General features: G+C 60.2%; 1 protein-coding gene across 10 annotated transcripts; it reads left to right on the forward strand.

Moving 5' to 3' along the window:
* The first annotated feature begins 8 nt into the window (after nucleotides 1-8).
* Nucleotides 9-14,336, forward strand: UBTF (upstream binding transcription factor). Of its 10 annotated transcripts, none has more exons than XM_036339572.1 (20): nucleotides 9-415; nucleotides 3,294-3,433; nucleotides 4,862-5,037; nucleotides 5,578-5,661; nucleotides 5,759-5,914; nucleotides 8,432-8,496; nucleotides 8,781-8,901; nucleotides 9,248-9,358; nucleotides 9,700-9,833; nucleotides 9,985-10,126; nucleotides 10,350-10,391; nucleotides 10,490-10,603; nucleotides 10,697-10,852; nucleotides 11,212-11,367; nucleotides 11,470-11,580; nucleotides 12,020-12,108; nucleotides 12,208-12,397; nucleotides 13,096-13,143; nucleotides 13,242-13,525; nucleotides 13,609-14,336. In XM_036339572.1, exons 2-20 carry the CDS (start codon nucleotides 3,376-3,378, stop codon nucleotides 14,036-14,038), a joined length of 2,667 nt encoding a protein of 888 aa, XP_036195465.1. In that variant the 5' UTR covers nucleotides 9-415; nucleotides 3,294-3,375; the 3' UTR covers nucleotides 14,039-14,336. The 10 variants fall into 10 exon arrangements, with proteins under 10 accessions (XP_036195465.1, XP_036195462.1, XP_036195467.1 ...); XM_036339569.1 differs by lacking the exon at nucleotides 9-415 and adding an exon at nucleotides 679-859; XM_036339570.1 differs by lacking the exon at nucleotides 9-415 and adding an exon at nucleotides 2,029-2,165 and having other exon boundaries at nucleotides 13,609-14,335.
* The last annotated feature ends 1,253 nt before the right edge of the window (nucleotides 14,337-15,589 follow it).

Genomic DNA, 15,589 nt, shown 5'->3' on the forward strand with positions numbered 1-15,589 from the left:
ACCAGTGGCGACAGGGGAGAGTTGGAAAGACGCAGGAGAGAAGCAGGAGGCAGGAGGCAGCCGGGAGGGAGCAATGGGAGCGGGAAGCAGGAAGGTTCCCTCGCAGATTCCCCTCCGGCCCCACGTCGCCTCGTCGGCCCCGATAGGGGAACGAGGAGCCGGGCGAGCAGATGGAGCGAAGCTCGCTCCAGGCAGCGGGCTTGGCCGGAGCATGGAGGAGCCGCCAAGCGACCGGCTGATTGGAAGAGAAACGCAGAGCGATGGAGGCGGGGGTAGGAGGACGATTTCTCTGCGGGGACTGGCGGCGGCGTACACGCCCGGGTCGGGCGCTGCAGAGCTTGGCTAGCTTTCAACCCGCGCTCGCCGGCTCCAGCCCCGCGAGCCCCCACCCCCAGCCCTCCCGGCAGCTCCGCAGGTGAGTGCGAGCTGGGGGCCCAAGACCCAAAAGTCTCAACACGCCCGCCCAGCCAAACAAAAAAAAAAGAAAGAAAAGCATTTTCCTTTTTCTTTTCGTGCAGCCCCCAGCGCAGTGGGAGGGAAAGGGTGAGGCTGAGCAGCCCGGAGGAGGCGGAGGGGCCAGGCGAGGCCTGGGTGGCCCGGGAGGCGGCGGCGCCGAGGCGGCTCTGACGGTCGAGCGCTCGGAGCGGCGCCGCGCTGCGCCGAGGCGGGCGGGCGGGCGGAGCGGGGCGGGCGGAGCGCGGCGCGTGGGGCTCGCCATTAGCCGTCGCTCCGCTTCGCCATCTCGGGCTTTGTCTGGCGACTCACTGCCCCGGCGTCGGCTGCGGCGGAGCTGCGGCTCGGCTCTTCGGCCCGCCGCACCCCTAGGTGCCCCTGGCCCGCGCTCCCATTCACACGCTCGGTAAGTGAGCCCCGGCGCCGTGGATTTCGGGGGGAAGAGCTTGCTGCGAGCGGCAGCGGCGCCGATCTCCATGCGCCCGGGCAGGCCTGGGGAGACATGCCGGGCTGGATTGAACCGGCTCCGAGAGGCTCCTCTGCCGGAGCCCGTCGCTCCCTCGCCCTTTCTGGGGTGTAGGAAGCCAAGGGTTTTTGTTTCTGAAATCTACAGAGAGGGAATTTTGTAGGTTTGCTGTCTTTTCCCCCCCCCTCTTTTTTTTTAAGTTTCGTGTGAATTCTGTTCGGCAGCAAGGGAACCGCGAGGTAGGCGCCGAAGCCTGGCGCCGCGTCCGACTTGCGTGCGCCCCAAGCTGGTGGCCACGCTCCCGGGATGAGGGTGGGAGCGGTCCGCCCGCTTCGGGTGGCGGGAGCGGGGAGCGGGTGAGAGCTGGCGTGGAAGCCCGAATCTGAGCTTAGAGGACTTGGGGGAGAGCTCCGGAGCAGGGCTACGGGCACCCCTAAGCCTCCCAGGCCGCCGGGGGCCCTGCGGGCACCCTTTCAGACCGCGCCTCGCGCCCTCCCTCCCCGCGGCCGAGCATGCCAGTTCCCCCGCGGGTCTGGCGAGGTCGCTCTCGGCGCCCGCCCGCCAGGGCTCCGAGCTCCGCCGCCATCCGGGCGGCTGCGTGTCTCCCTGCCCCGGCCCCCCCCCTCCCCGGCGGCAGCAGCAGCAGCAGCCGCCACCACCACCACCCCCCCTCCTCTCCTTCCTTCCCTCCGCCTCGGCCGCCCGGGTCCCCCCAGCTCCCGCCCCTCCTCCCAGCTGCCCCCCGCGGAGCCCGCCCGGGCAGGCTGTGGGAGGGAGCGGAGCCGGCGAGGCGGGCGGGCTGGCGCTCGCTCCCCGGGGGTCGGTGTGCGCTCCACGGGGAAGGACGCGCTCGCTGCCCCGCTTCTCCCGCCCCCCTCCCGCTCCTCCTCCTCCCTTCTCCCTCCTCCTCCCCGCTCCGGCGGCGGAGGCTGCTGCGGCGGCGGGGGGTGTGCGAGCTGAGGCCGGGGCCGGCGGGCGGGCGGGCGGCGGGCGGGCTGCCTGCAGGCGGAGGGCGCTGTGCTTTGTGCTTTTCGCCGCGAGGAGCAGCAGGCAGCAGCCACAGCCGCCGCCACAGCAGCAGCAGCAGCAGCCGCCGCCCCAGCGCTGCCGCCGCGCCCGGAGGAGGAGCTGCTGCCGCCGCGGGAGGGAGCTGCGGCTGTGCCCGGCCGAGCGGGGGAGGGCGCCGCCGTTCAGAACCGGGGAGGGAGCCGCCGGAGCGCGAAGCCCGGAGGCCGCGCTGAGCCGGGTAACCGAAGCGGCTTGGGACGCATCCGCGATCAGGACTGGGCGGCGGGGAGCGAACAGCGGGTGCGGTGATCGCTCGGAGGGGTCCCCGGGCCACCTCCGGGCAGAACACGGGGCGAGGGAAGGCCAGGGCACTGGAGAGGACGCCGAGAACCGGGGGAGGGGAGGGCAGGAAGCGAGGCCCGAGCCGAGCTCCGGCCGCGAGCGGAGGAGGCCGCGCTTCTGCGAGCCGGCAGGCGCAGTTCTCGCCGGCCGCCGGAGGGGGCGGCGGGGCCGGTGAGCGCTGCGCCCCCGCCTCCGGGCCGCCGTCCTCCCGCCCTCTCCTTGGCTCGGCTCCCCGGAGGCCGGGGCGGGGGCGCCGGCGGGGCTGGGCCGCCAGCTCGGGGAGGAGGCGGCGGTTCCCGCCGTGGTCGCGCTTCTGCGCCGGGTTCCTCCGTGCGCTTCGGGGAAGCTGGGCGGTGGCGGCCCCGCTGGCCCGGGTGGGTGGCTCGGGGGTGGGGGGCAGGCCGCTTCTTTCCGGCTGCTCGCCCGCCCAGGCGGGCAGGGACGGCGTCGGGTGCCCGAGTGGGGGGGCGGCGGGAATCCGGATCCGGTCCCCGGGGGCGGTGCGGCCGCTGCTCTCCGGGGCCGGCGGCGGCTGCGTGGCGTCCGGGTCCCCGCCGGGTTGCGGAGGCGGGGGGAACCGGCTGGGGGGAGGCGGGAGGAGGAGACTGCGGCGCGTGCCCGCTTCCGCGGCCGCGCGCGCCCTTTACCCGCCCTTCCTCCTCCCCCGCCCTCCAGCCTGGGGCCTCCCCCGGGCGGGCGCTCGGGGAGGAGGAGTTCTTCCTTGGGCCTGGGTGGGGGAAGGAGGCGGGCGCTAGCTGCACGCGGGAGCTGGGAGCTGCGAGCAGTCTCTCGCGTGGGCAGGGGAGGGCGCACGCCGCTGAGCCTGGCTGCAAGGGCTGGGGGTGGGGGTACGGGGAAGAGGGGGGCAGTCCTCTCACACCCACCTACCCATCACATCTACTAGGGTCCTGAGGGTCTCGCTGAGAGTGGGGACGTTTGCCCCCCTCCCCTCTGGGGGAGGGAGGAATAGGAACTCCCTCCACCTCTCTGCCCGCCTGAGTAGAGGCTGGTCTCTCTTCTAAAGGGTGAGGTGGCTCTGAACCCGGATTGCCCGGCCAGCGTGACCGAGGAGGCGGCTGGAGGTGGCTGGGCTGGACGGCTGGAGAATGAACGGAGAAGCAGACTGCCCCACAGACCTGGAAATGGCCGCCCCCAAAGGCCAAGGTAGGAGCCCCCATCCTTAGTCCTCTTGAACTTAAATCCTCTTTTCCCACATGGCTGTCTCCAGGGCCCACTCCCTTTCTGCAGGGTTTCTCCACTCTGCATTCTCTGAGTTGAGATAAGGGAAGGGTGTCTGTAAGAGTCAAGCGCCCCTCACGCGGGGTTTGGCTCAGTCCGAATTATTAAGCCTTGTATTTTTCACACTCCATATTCCCCCCTCCCCCTCGCGTTAGAGGGAGAGTGGAGGCCCCTGTAAGGCTGCCTTCTGGGGTTCCCAGTCAGCCCGGGATGTGTCCACCCCCAGGAATGGGAGGAAGGCTGAGGAATGTGGAGGCAGGGGGAGCAGACGGGGGTTGGGAAGGATTTTCAGGGTTTTTTATTACTAAGAGGACGCGTTTTTTGGTGAGGTACTTGGAAAGGGTATGGGGATGGTTTGAGACCCTACACCCAGGGAGTTATTTTTATCACTAGCGCCTACCCCAACCAGTAGGGCTCCAGCGGGGGTGGGGGGCGGGGTAAGGTGGAGCTGAGCATCTGGCAAGGCTTGTGGGCCATGGAGAGGAGAGGACTATGGGTTTATGTGACCTGCCCTACAGAAACCCAGGCCCAGGTTACCAGATGTCAATGCAAATGAGAGCCCTTTTGACTGCGAGCCTTGGATAGCTGTTCTCCCAGCTCACCCTCTAGGGTAGGCCTCACTGCAGCTGCATTTCGGTGACTGGCCCAGACCCCTTTGATGCCCACATGGGAGTTAGGCTGAGAAGACAACTCAGAATTCGAGGGGAGGGGGGGTCCTCCGTGGAGCAGGGCCCTGAGCATCTTTGCCCACCTTCCTGCCTCCCTTGCATTAAAGCTTTCTTTTATGGAAACAAAATTACCATTTCCATTCAGTTTTTCTTACTTGCCCCAAATTCTCCTTAGACCTTCCTTCAGAGGCCAAGAGGGAGGGAGATGATGGAATACCCATTTCTCTAATGTTCGTTTCCAGCTGTGCTGGTGAGAAACATTGTATTGGGTCTCCTCACTACCCACATCCCACCCTTAGGGTATCTGCCTAGAATTTGGACTTGAACTTGGCGACACATTTGGAAATGTTGCCTCTTGCTTCCCTCCCCTCTCTGATAAGCTATCTGTTTTCCCACAGGGCCCCAATCACAGTAGCTTCATTTCCTCCTTCCCTACAATAAATAGTACCTTGTGGCACTCAAGTCTGGCTTTCTAGGTATGACACTGTCTGGATGGGCGTCCCTGCCCTAATTCATATGGCCACAGTTTCTCCTTAGGGCTTGGCCGTGTTTTGTCTGTCTTCAGACGGGAAGTAACCAGGGACTAGGAAGCTCTGGGGAGGAAGAGTGGAGCACGTAGGGACTGGGGAATTGATGGGAGGGATAGCATGAGCCAGTCATGATCACCTTTCTTACCCCTCTCCAGACCACTGGTCTCAGGAAGACATGCTGACTTTGCTAGAATGCATGAAGAACAACCTTCCATCCAATGACAGTTCCAAGTTCAAAACCACTGAGTCACATATGGACTGGGAAAAAGTAGCATTTAAAGACTTTTCTGGAGACATGTGCAAGCTCAAATGGGTGGAGATTTCTAACGAGGTAACTGATACCCCCCCCCCTCCTGACACACAGGAGCACACATCTATAGGGACCCCTGCCTTAACTTTCCTGGTGTGGGAGATGAAACAGAAGTCTATAAACAGGAAGGCAAGAGAAGACCGGGCGCATTTTGGGAGGTGGTACAGTTGACCGCACTGGCCTAGAATTCTCAGTTCTGCCAGTTTCTAGCTTTGTGGCCTTGGATACTTACCATCTTGGAGCTTCTGTTTCCTGAGCTCTTCTGGGGGCTGAAGGGGGTGCTGGCATAGACAACCACAGTGAGGTCAGGTGGTCACCTTGTTGCTGACCTTTGGTGTGTCTCACTGCCAGGGCCTCTGCAGGAGGCATGAGCCGGTGCCCGGGAGTCTGCCTTGATGTCAGGAGCCACCTGAGTTGTGACAGTTGGCCTCTGCCCCTCCTCTTTGGATAAGTTTAGTCTAATGGAAAGTAGAGGAAACCGGTTGGAAAATGGGCGTATGTTACCTGGTAGTGTCCCCTCTTCTGAACTTCCCCTTCCACTCACCTCCCTCCTTCTTCCAGGTGAGAAAGTTCCGGACATTGACAGAACTGATCCTCGACGCTCAGGAACACGTTAAAAATCCTTACAAAGGCAAAAAACTCAAGGTGAGTTTCCAGGAGGAGGAGCACAAGGGGCAGGAGAGGCATGGTCCAAAGAATGGATGGTGGCTGACCTTCACTGTGTCCTTATCCCTCGTTTCAGAAACACCCAGACTTCCCAAAGAAGCCCCTGACCCCTTATTTCCGCTTCTTCATGGAAAAGAGGGCCAAATATGCTAAACTTCACCCTGAGATGAGCAACCTGGACCTGACCAAGATTCTGTCCAAGAAATACAAGGAACTGCCCGAGAAGAAGAAGGTGGGGGGAGGGGGGCCAAAGTGGCTGGGAGGGAAAGGCTGGTAGCAGCTGGTGTGGGTCAGCTGCTGGGGTCGGGGGGGCCGGGGGGGGGTGTCGGGGGGACTCAGACAAAGGGACTTGGTATCAGGGATGTGGGTAGGTCAGCAGAGCAGAGTAGGGTCTTGGGCAGCCGCTCCTGATCACCCACTTCCCAGCCCACACACCATAAATTACAGGCACTGTCACGGGTGTCGCCCAGGCTGAGCTAGGTGCTGGGACCAGCCACAATCCACAGTGTTCTTTCACACAGCAGTTCTTCACCCTCTGACATGTCCTGACATGGTCTCATTTGATGCTTGCAGTATCCTCATAAAGGCAACCCTAGAAGAACAGGTTATCCGATTTTGTGAGCGAGGAACTGGGGTGCTGGAGGGTGTCGTGTCCCAGGTCACTGAAGTAATGATGCTGGAGCAGGACTTGGGTTTAGTGCTCCAGACTCCCTGCCTAGTGCTCTTCGCATGGCCACACCCATGTGTTAGGTGGGTTTCCTTCCCATGCACACATGTTTGCCCAAGGACACACATGGTCTCTGGTGGCCTCATGCTATACCAGACCATTGGAGGCTGTCAACCTGGAGCAGAGGTTGCCCTAGCCTCCCAGGCAGAGATAGATGGTCAAGTACAGTGAGATCAATAGTCCCTCAAAGAGAGAGGCAGCAAAGCACTGGGGGATCCTGCAGCTGGGACATGAGTGAGACGGGGTAGGGAGAGAGGGGCCCAAAGAAGAGATGCTAGACGGCCAAGATGGAGCCAGAGAGGTGAGGAGGGGCATCAGAGTTGCCTACAACCAGCTCTCAGGAGGTGGCACTGGCCAGTGCACTGTGAGTAGCCCTTTGCCTGGTTTGTGCACCCTGGCTGCAGGCTCTCATGCCCTTGGTTCTGGACTCCAAAAAGGAGCGAATTTGGCTGGATAAAACCAGCTGTCTTCAACTGCTGCCTGAGACGAGCAGGAGCCTGAATTGCTGGAGCTGTTGACCCTTTGATGGGGATATTGAAGAGCTAACTATACAAACGACACCCAGTCACTCATGGGATGGGAGGAAGAGACAGAGGGTCTGAGGACCAGGGAGGGGCAGGAGAAACTGTGTGATAGAGCGGATAGTGTGCTGGCCTAGGGGCCGTGAGACTCGGACCTGTTCTGGCTCCCGCTGAATTGCTGTGTGTGCCCTCGGTAAGTCACTTTACTTCTCCAGACCTGGTCTTATCTGACAGGTGTGGAGCCTGAGCCTGAGCTCGGTGGTGCCATCCAGCTCGAAAAGCTGCTGTTGTTGTGTGAGGAGGGCTGCGATGGGGGTCAAGCAGGCTGGGCTCTGCTCCCAGTTTTCTGTGGGAGCCCGAGGAAAGAGGGGCTCCCCACACCTGGTGTCTCTCTCTCCCGCGAGAGGCAGGGATTGGGCTCAAACACTGAGCCCCTGGCCCCTTCCAGTGCTAATGATTGTGAATCTAGGCAAGGAGGAGGGAGGGAGGTGAACACTGAGTGGGAGCCGTGACCGAAGGCAGATCAGGAAGGAAAAAGACATTGGGAAGGAAGCAGAGAGGAGTGTGGAGAAGTGGGGAAGATTCAGGGTAAGAGTCAGGTGATGGTTGGGAAAGAGGGCCAGGCTGATGGAAGGGGTGGAGGAGAAAATGGGGACGCCAAATGGCAGAGGAGAAGGCGATGGCTGAGGATGGGAGGAGGATGGTACCAGGATGGTGAAAGGCAGCCAGGGGTCCAGAGGTGGTGGGAGGGGGGAAATATCCCAATTCAAGAGACATCTCTTAGGATGTGACTTGCATTGCAGGAATTCACTCAGCTCCCTTCAGTACACTCCTCTCCTGCCTTGGAAGCAGGACTAACTCTCATGGGCTAGACCAGTGGTCGGTAAACTGCGGCTCGTGAGCCACATGCGGCTCTTTGGCCCCTTGAGTGTGGCTCTTCCTAAGCCTTGGGAGTATCCTAATTAAGTTAATAACAATGTACCTACCTATATAGTTTAAGTTTAAAAAATTAGGCTCTCAAAAGAAATTTCAATCGTACTGTTGATATTTGGCTCTGTTGACTAATGAGTTTGCCGACCACTGGACTAGACAATATCAGTTGCCACAGACATGGGTGGAGGGAGTGATGGAGGCAAGTCCTACACCTCCTGACAATCATTGTGGGAGCTTTGAGGTGTTGGGGAAAGGCGGAGGGGTAGGTTTGGGGGAGTCCCAGCCCTGTCACTGTTTACTGTGTGACTGGGTGTCATAAACAAATGGAATAGGATGTGTTCTGGGAGACCCCTGTAAGCTCTCACTAATGTGGGCTATTGTTGAGCCCTGCCCCCCCCCCCCCGCCCCCTCCCCACGAAGGCAGACCAGCATCCCCTGCCTGCCCATGCCATCCTCCATTCATCCATGTCACAAACTGGGAGGCAGAATAGCTAGCCAGGAGGGCTCTGTGGCTTTTGTAGCTCAGGCCTTGGGTTGTGGATGACCCCGGTCCCCTCCTCCCCCCCAGATGAAGTATATTCAGGACTTCCAGAGGGAGAAACAGGAGTTCGAGCGAAACCTGGCCCGATTCAGGTAAGGCAGTGGAGCCCAGAGAAGGGCCACAGGGCACTGGGTGTGACAGGATAGGGTAACACCGACCAGAGCCTCAAGCTTGCCATCCATGCGGTGTGGAAGATGATGGGTCCTGGGTAAACCCTAGTGGCTCATGCTCAAGGGCAGGGACAGGCAGGCAGCCGCTGTCCCCCAGGTCTCCAGTCGGTAGTCCTCCGGGCCTTGGCGGGCGGGCAGCTAGCTGGGTCTGCCCTGGCGGGAGCTCCCTCCAAGTTGCTGATTGTTGCTCCCCGCGCCCTGGCTAGGGAGGATCACCCTGACTTAATCCAGAATGCCAAGAAGTCGGACATCCCCGAGAAGCCCAAAACCCCCCAGCAGCTGTGGTACACCCACGAGAAGAAAGTGTATCTCAAAGTTCGGCCAGATGTGAGTGTCCGGCCAGGGGGTGGGGGCAGAGGGCACATGGCGGTGGCCAGGGGGGAGCCGCGCCAGGTCGGCTGGGCACGGAGCAGGAGAGGAGGCCCCTCCCCAGGGGTGGGCTGCATGGACAGGGCCGGGGCCAGCTGGCGTGCAAGCGTGTGCGTGCGCGTGTGAGTGAGCCTGTCCCCTTGCACCCAGGCGGGACCCCGCCTCTGCCTTCTCCTCCTGGCCTGTGGGGGACACGCCTGTGACCTCCTGTGGCCCGAGGGGGCGGGGCCTTTGCGCCCCCCACCCCCCTCCCCTCCTCCTGCCCCCGGCTGCCTGCGTGTGTCTGACGGCTTTTGGTTTGCAGGCCACTACGAAGGAGGTGAAGGACTCCCTGGGGAAGCAGTGGTCTCAGCTCTCGGACAAAAAGAGGCTGAAATGGATTCATAAGGCCCTGGAGCAGCGGAAGGAGTACGAGGTTAGGCTTCCGCTGCGCTCCTCCCCATCCGGCTCTTCATGAGCCTCTGCCCTCTGACTCTGTGGCCCCCCGCAGTGAACTCCGCGGGAGGCAGTCACTCCCCCGTCCCCCCATTGAGGGAGGGGCCTCCTGGGCCCCTCGCCTCTGCCCCTACCTTCCCCACACCCCCTCCCCATGAGATCGCAGGCTAGGGCAGGGCAGGGCACCACTTGTGTGACACAGCACACACGGCCACCCCCAGCTTTGCTCCCTGCCTCCCCTTCCCAGCGGCTCTCCCCCCGTTCCTGGCCCCCGCTAACCCCACACCCCGTTGCCCTCCATCCTCCCACCTCACTCTGCAGGAGATTATGCGTGACTATATCCAGAAGCACCCTGAGCTGAACATCAGTGAGGAGGGCATCACCAAGTCCACCCTCACCAAGGCTGAACGCCAGCTCAAGGACAAATTTGATGGGCGACCTACCAAGCCACCTCCGTGAGCACTGCCCTGGGGGGTGGGGGGGGGGGCGGGTGAGTGGGCGCCTGGGCAGGCAGAGAGCTGCCTGGTGAAGGACCTGGGCCCAGGCTCTGCTGCCCTGGGCCGCCCTGTTCACAGGGATGCTCCTCCCTGGCTTTGGTTCTGATAGGAACAGCTACTCGCTGTACTGCGCGGAGCTGATGGCCAACATGAAGGATGTGCCCAGCACAGAGCGCATGGTGCTATGCAGCCAGCAGTGGAAGCTGCTCTCCCAGAAGGAGAAGGATGCCTACCACAAGAAGTGTGACCAGGTGAGCTGTGGCGGGAGCCCCCCTGGAGAGGGAGGATTCCTGGAGATCCTTGGGAGCCTTGAAGCATGAGGTCTGACCCCTCGGGCACCTGCTTCAAAGTTGGTGTGCTGGGTTTAGCCCCTGGACAGACCAACAGATAACGTTGGGCCTTATGCTTACCATCTATAGAGGGTTCCCAGCGAGCCTGCCCCCAGACTGACCCTGGCTCCCCTTCTTTTCCCAGAAAAAGAAAGATTATGAGGTGGAACTGCTCCGTTTTCTAGAGGTGAGTGGGCGAGGCAGCGTGCAAGACCCGCTGGACAGTTTGGGAGCGGACTGGGAACTGGGCACACAACCGCATGCCACCTTCTCTCCCCGGACCAGAGCCTGCCAGAGGAGGAGCAGCAGCGGGTCCTGGGGGAAGAAAAGATGCTGAACATCAACAAGAAGCAAACCACCAGCCCCGCCTCCAAGAAGCCCTCCCAGGAAGGGGGCAAGGTGGGCAGGGAGCACCCCTGAGCTGCTGGGAGGGGGGCAGGGAGGCTCCCCGCCAACACTCCGTTGACTCTGACCTTCTTTGCACATCTACAGGGCAGCTCAGAGAAGCCCAAGAGGCCAGTGTCAGCCATGTTCATCTTCTCGGAGGAGAAGCGGCGGCAACTGCAGGAGGAGCGGCCAGAGCTCTCGGAAAGCGAGCTGACGCGCCTGCTGGCCCGCATGTGGAACGACTTATCGGAGAAGAAGAAGGTCAGGCTGGCCAGACCAGAGGGGCTGCCAGGCATCTGAATGTGGGCCGCCTCCCCTCTAGGGCCTGGCCGCACTGCCTCGCCCCTGCCCTGTGCCGGCCACACTTGTGCCTCGGCCCAGATGCTGGGGCTGGGAGCCCAGCGAGAGCCGGAAGGCGGGAAGCTGTCAGCTGAGGGCTGTTGGCTCCCGGGGGAGCAGCGCTGGTGGGCGGGGCTGAGCCCGAGGCTGGAGATGCCTGCACCGGCCCAGCCGCTGCTGGTCCCGCCCTGGCTGCGGTGGGAACCTTCCACAGCTGGATGGGGAACGAGCGCCCTCTGGGGGTGGCCGCGAGGCTGACGCCTGGTGCCGTCCCTCTGCAGGCCAAATACAAGGCCCGGGAGGCAGCGCTGAAGGCCCAGTCGGAGAGGAAGCCGGCTGGGGAGCGCGAGGAAAGGGGCAAACTGCCGGAGTCACCCAAGAGGGCCGAGGAGATCTGGCAGCAGAGCGTCATCGGGGACTACCTGGCCCGCTTCAAGGTAGGAAAGAGGGGCAGGAAGGTTGTTCTGCAGCCTGCCCACGCAGGCGGCCTCCAGTCCCAGGTGACCCCTCCCACAGCTGACACCCCTGTCTGTCCCCAGAACGATCGGGTGAAGGCCTTGAAAGCCATGGAGATGACCTGGAACAACATGGAAAAGAAGGAGAAACTGATGTGGATTAAGAAGGCGGCCGAAGACCAAAAGCGATATGAGGTGGGAAGGGGCTGCTGGTTAGAGTAGAGCAGTGGGGTGGGGTGGAGCTGGGGCTATCGCCCTCCACTTAAAATTTGGGGGCCCCCTTTCTGGTGTGCAGCTTTCTTCGCTGCTTGGCGCTGGGAGCCTAAGATCCCAGCCTTGATTGTGTGACCCAGAACAAGTCTCTTAACTTCCTTCTCTGAGCCTCAGTCACACATCAGTAAAAGGGATCTGGCAATGGAAGTCACACGAGTGCAATTATGGCAGCACTTTCAAGCCGCAGTGCCCACCACAGGTGTGAATTGTTAGGAAGTTGCTCCCTGGCTGTGCCTCAGTTTCTCCTCCTTCCTGGCACACAAAAGGAGTCAGCTGGGACACTCACGGCATGGGACAAGAGACAGAAACATGTTGGGGGGTGGGGATGGGATGACTGTAACCTTTCTGGGTATCCCCACAGAGAGAGCTGAGTGAGATGAGGGCACCGCCAGCTGCTGCAAACTCATCCAAGAAGATGAAGTTCCAGGGAGAACCCAAGAAGCCTCCCATGTGAGTCTGGAGCCCAGCCTGGAGGTGAGGAGGGCCAGAGCTGGAGAGCTGCTTGGATGGTGTTCTGACCCTCCCTGCACCACCCCCACTTCTTCTCAGGAACGGTTACCAGAAGTTCTCCCAGGAGCTGCTGTCCAACGGGGAGCTGAACCACCTGCCACTGAAGGAGCGCATGGTGGAGATTGGCAGCCGCTGGCAGCGCATCTCCCAGAGCCAGAAGGAGCACTACAAAAAGCTGGCTGAGGAGCAGCAGAAGCAGTACAAAGTGCACCTGGACCTCTGGGTCAAGGTGAGAGGGCAGGGGGCCCTGGGAAGAGGGAGGCATCATGCTGGCTGGTCTGCATTCATGATTTTATTCGGGGTCCTACAAGGTAATGATTGCTATCAAAGATAAGAAAACCAAGGTTCAGAGAGGTTAAGTAACTTACCCAAGATCACACAGCTAGCTAGTAAGAAAAATCTAAATCAGACTGCCTTTTCCTTCCCATTTGGAACCACGGACCTCTCCTCGATTCTGGCGTGGCCCCCTCTCTGTGCCGTGGTTTAGCAGTCAGGTCTGTAAAGTGGAGTCATTTACGGCCAAGGACTCAGGGAAGTAGCAGGGTTTAGGTATTCAAGAAGTTTGGTGAGCCCCAGACTGCCTTGTCAGTGGCTCCAGGTTTGGTATTGGGGTGGGAGTGATGATGCCAGGCTCTGGGGGGAGGGGGTTGTCATGGGGGACTTGTCTGAATCGAGGAAGGCCCTGACTCTGGAGCTTTCATTCGAGGGGACATGAAAAACAACAGTCTAAACAATAGTCTTAGGATAGGGCGCCTGGAAAAGGATTCCGAGCATCTTAAGCAGAAATACTGGAACTTGGTTCTCAGATCCCAGGGGTTTTCTGCGGAGACCCAAGGTACAGGGAGATCGGGAAGAGTAATGGTTAGCGTCAATGCTTGGCCCACCAGGTGGTGTTCCAGTGCTTACCTCCTCCTTTGTCTCTCCCAGAGTCTGTCTCCCCAAGACCGTGCAGCATATAAAGAGTACATCTCCAATGTAAGTCTGGGAGCAGGAGGGCACTGGGGTAAGGAGTGATTGGGGGTGTCTGGGACTCATGGCTGCCCCCTTGTCTGTGTCTGCGTCCTCTCCTCTAGAAACGTAAGAGCATGACCAAGCTGCGAGGCCCGAACCCCAAGTCCAGCCGGACTACCCTGCAGTCCAAATCTGTAAGGAACCCTCTGGCGGGGGGCGGGGAGGCGCGGCAGAGACCACTGATGCAACTCTGTCCCCCTAGGAGTCTGAGGAGGAGGAGGATGAAGACGAGGATGAAGAGGACGAGGAGGAAGAGGAGGAAGATGATGAGAATGGGGACTCCTCCGAGGATGGCGGGGACTCCTCAGAGTCCAGCAGCGAGGATGAGAGCGAGGACGGGGATGAGGTGGGGTGGATGGGCATGGTGGGAAGGGAGGGTGAGGCCCTGCCAGGGTGGCCACCTGGTGATGGCATGTTTCTTGCCCCCAGAATGAGGAGGATGACGAGGATGAAGATGATGATGAGGATGATGACGAGGATGAAGACAACGAGTCTGAGGGTAGCAGCTCCAGCTCTTCCTCCTCAGGGGACTCTTCAGACTCGGACTCCAACTGAGGCTCAGCCCCACCTGGGGCTCCCCTCGCCTTTGTTTTTCCCCCTTGTTCTGTCCCCTGCCCTCCCCCACTTTCTTTCTTTCTTCCTTTTTTTAAACAAAATATGGTGGGGGGGGGAGGGGCTGGAGGAGCCCAGGCCAGGACTCTGCAGCCTCAGAGACATCAGCCCTGGGGACTCTCCAGGGAGGGCAACCGTCAGACTGAGCCACCACTGGACTGGACCGTCCCACCACTCTTCTGCACTTGCGGTTCTGGCACGGACAATGGACCTGGGAGTGGGGTGGGGGTCCCAAAGAGTTCAGTGAGGCCCTCTAACCTGCAGCCCAACTTAAGGGGGGGTGGAAGTTTGGGGAGGACCCCTCCCTTCCCAGAGGGGCTTGCTGCCTGGACCCCCTACGTTGGAACTGGAGGCAGGGAATGTGGAGAGAGGAGGGCATGTGCCTGTGAGAAAACAGGCCCTGCCCCATTGCCCTCTCCCCTGCCCGCTGCGGGAAGGAGCTACCTGGACCCACTCTTGGGGGGAGGGGGCAGAGGTGTTTTTTATATATGTGTATATATTTTTTTTTAAGCTCTGAGCTGTCAACGAGACGTTTCCTACCGATCTCGGCTGCCGTCTCTGTTGTCATTTCTCCGGGAGGGAGGGTTTAGGGGGGTAAGTTTGGGACTTTTTAAAACTTGATACGTATGGAAAAGTGAGTGAGTGTGTGTGTGTGTGTGTGTGTGTGTCCTGTACATAGCATGGGTGTACCTGTGGATGTGTGCAAAGGCACATGTATATGTGTGTGTGTGTGTAAGAGGGGGGAACCCACATCAGTCCATGAATCTGGTAAAAGGGTTGACAAAGGCCAGGGAGACATCCTGGTGGGAACAGGCTGGGGCGGCCCCTTTCTCACCTCCTCTGCTTTGCCTAACCTCTGATTCAGTGACGGGGGTCTACTGAAGCCCTCGCTGATGCTTCCTAGCAGCTTCCCTCTGCCAGAGCCATGACTCTGAGCTGCTGCTGGCCTCCAGCAGGATGGCAGGGAGGGGGGCAGACTAGCTGAGAATTAAAGCTTGTATTTGGTGGGAAGGGCCTCAAGCCCATCCAAGGGTCCCTTGGTCACCCTAGGCCCAGGACCTGGGCTTCAAGAGGTGTGTTGCAACCTCTTACCCCTCCTGCCTTCATATCCTCCAGCTCCCCTGCCCCATTTCCTTTGATTTCTCAGGTCTGCTCCATTCCTGCCCCTACCCCCTCCCCGCCCCCGCCTCCCAAACCCACAGCTGGGGGAGAGGTCTGTAAAAGCTCCTTTTGCAGCTGTCCCTCTAACCCTTACCAGCTATCCCCAAAATTTTGGTACCCTGATTCCTAGATCCTTAATAAGCCAAGCCACCTTGTCTCTGTGGGTTTAATTTTTTTGATTGAATTGTGGCTTTTTTTTTTTTTTGCAATCATGTCAGCGAGCTATTTAATTGGGGCTCTGTGCTTTTCAACCGTCCCCCCTCTGAATGAAAGCCAAGAAATGGGGGAAGAGTGGGAACTCCACCTAGGAGGTGGGATAGGAAAAGTGGATCCTGCTCCCAAAGGAAGGCAAACAATCTTTGCCTTGGACGTGGTGCTGGGGTTGGGGGAGCTAGGGAGGGCCACTTCCCACTCCCACTCCCCCCTTCCTTTGTCCCTATCCTGGAATTAGGCACAGGGCTTCCCAGGTTCTATTTCTTACCAAGAGCCCTTACAGAGAACCCCATTCCCTGTCTGAGTGCCCCTGTGCTGTTGTGTTTTAGTGGAATGTGTTTTCATTTAAAAACAACTTTGGGGCGCTTTTTATTTCCTGTTTTAAAAATTGAAAAATTCTTACAGTACAAACAGGGCTGTGGGG

Source organism: Myotis myotis, unplaced genomic scaffold, assembly GCF_014108235.1.
Source record: "Myotis myotis isolate mMyoMyo1 unplaced genomic scaffold, mMyoMyo1.p scaffold_m19_p_17, whole genome shotgun sequence".
In the NCBI taxonomy this organism is placed as follows: Eukaryota; Metazoa; Chordata; class Mammalia; order Chiroptera; family Vespertilionidae; genus Myotis; species Myotis myotis.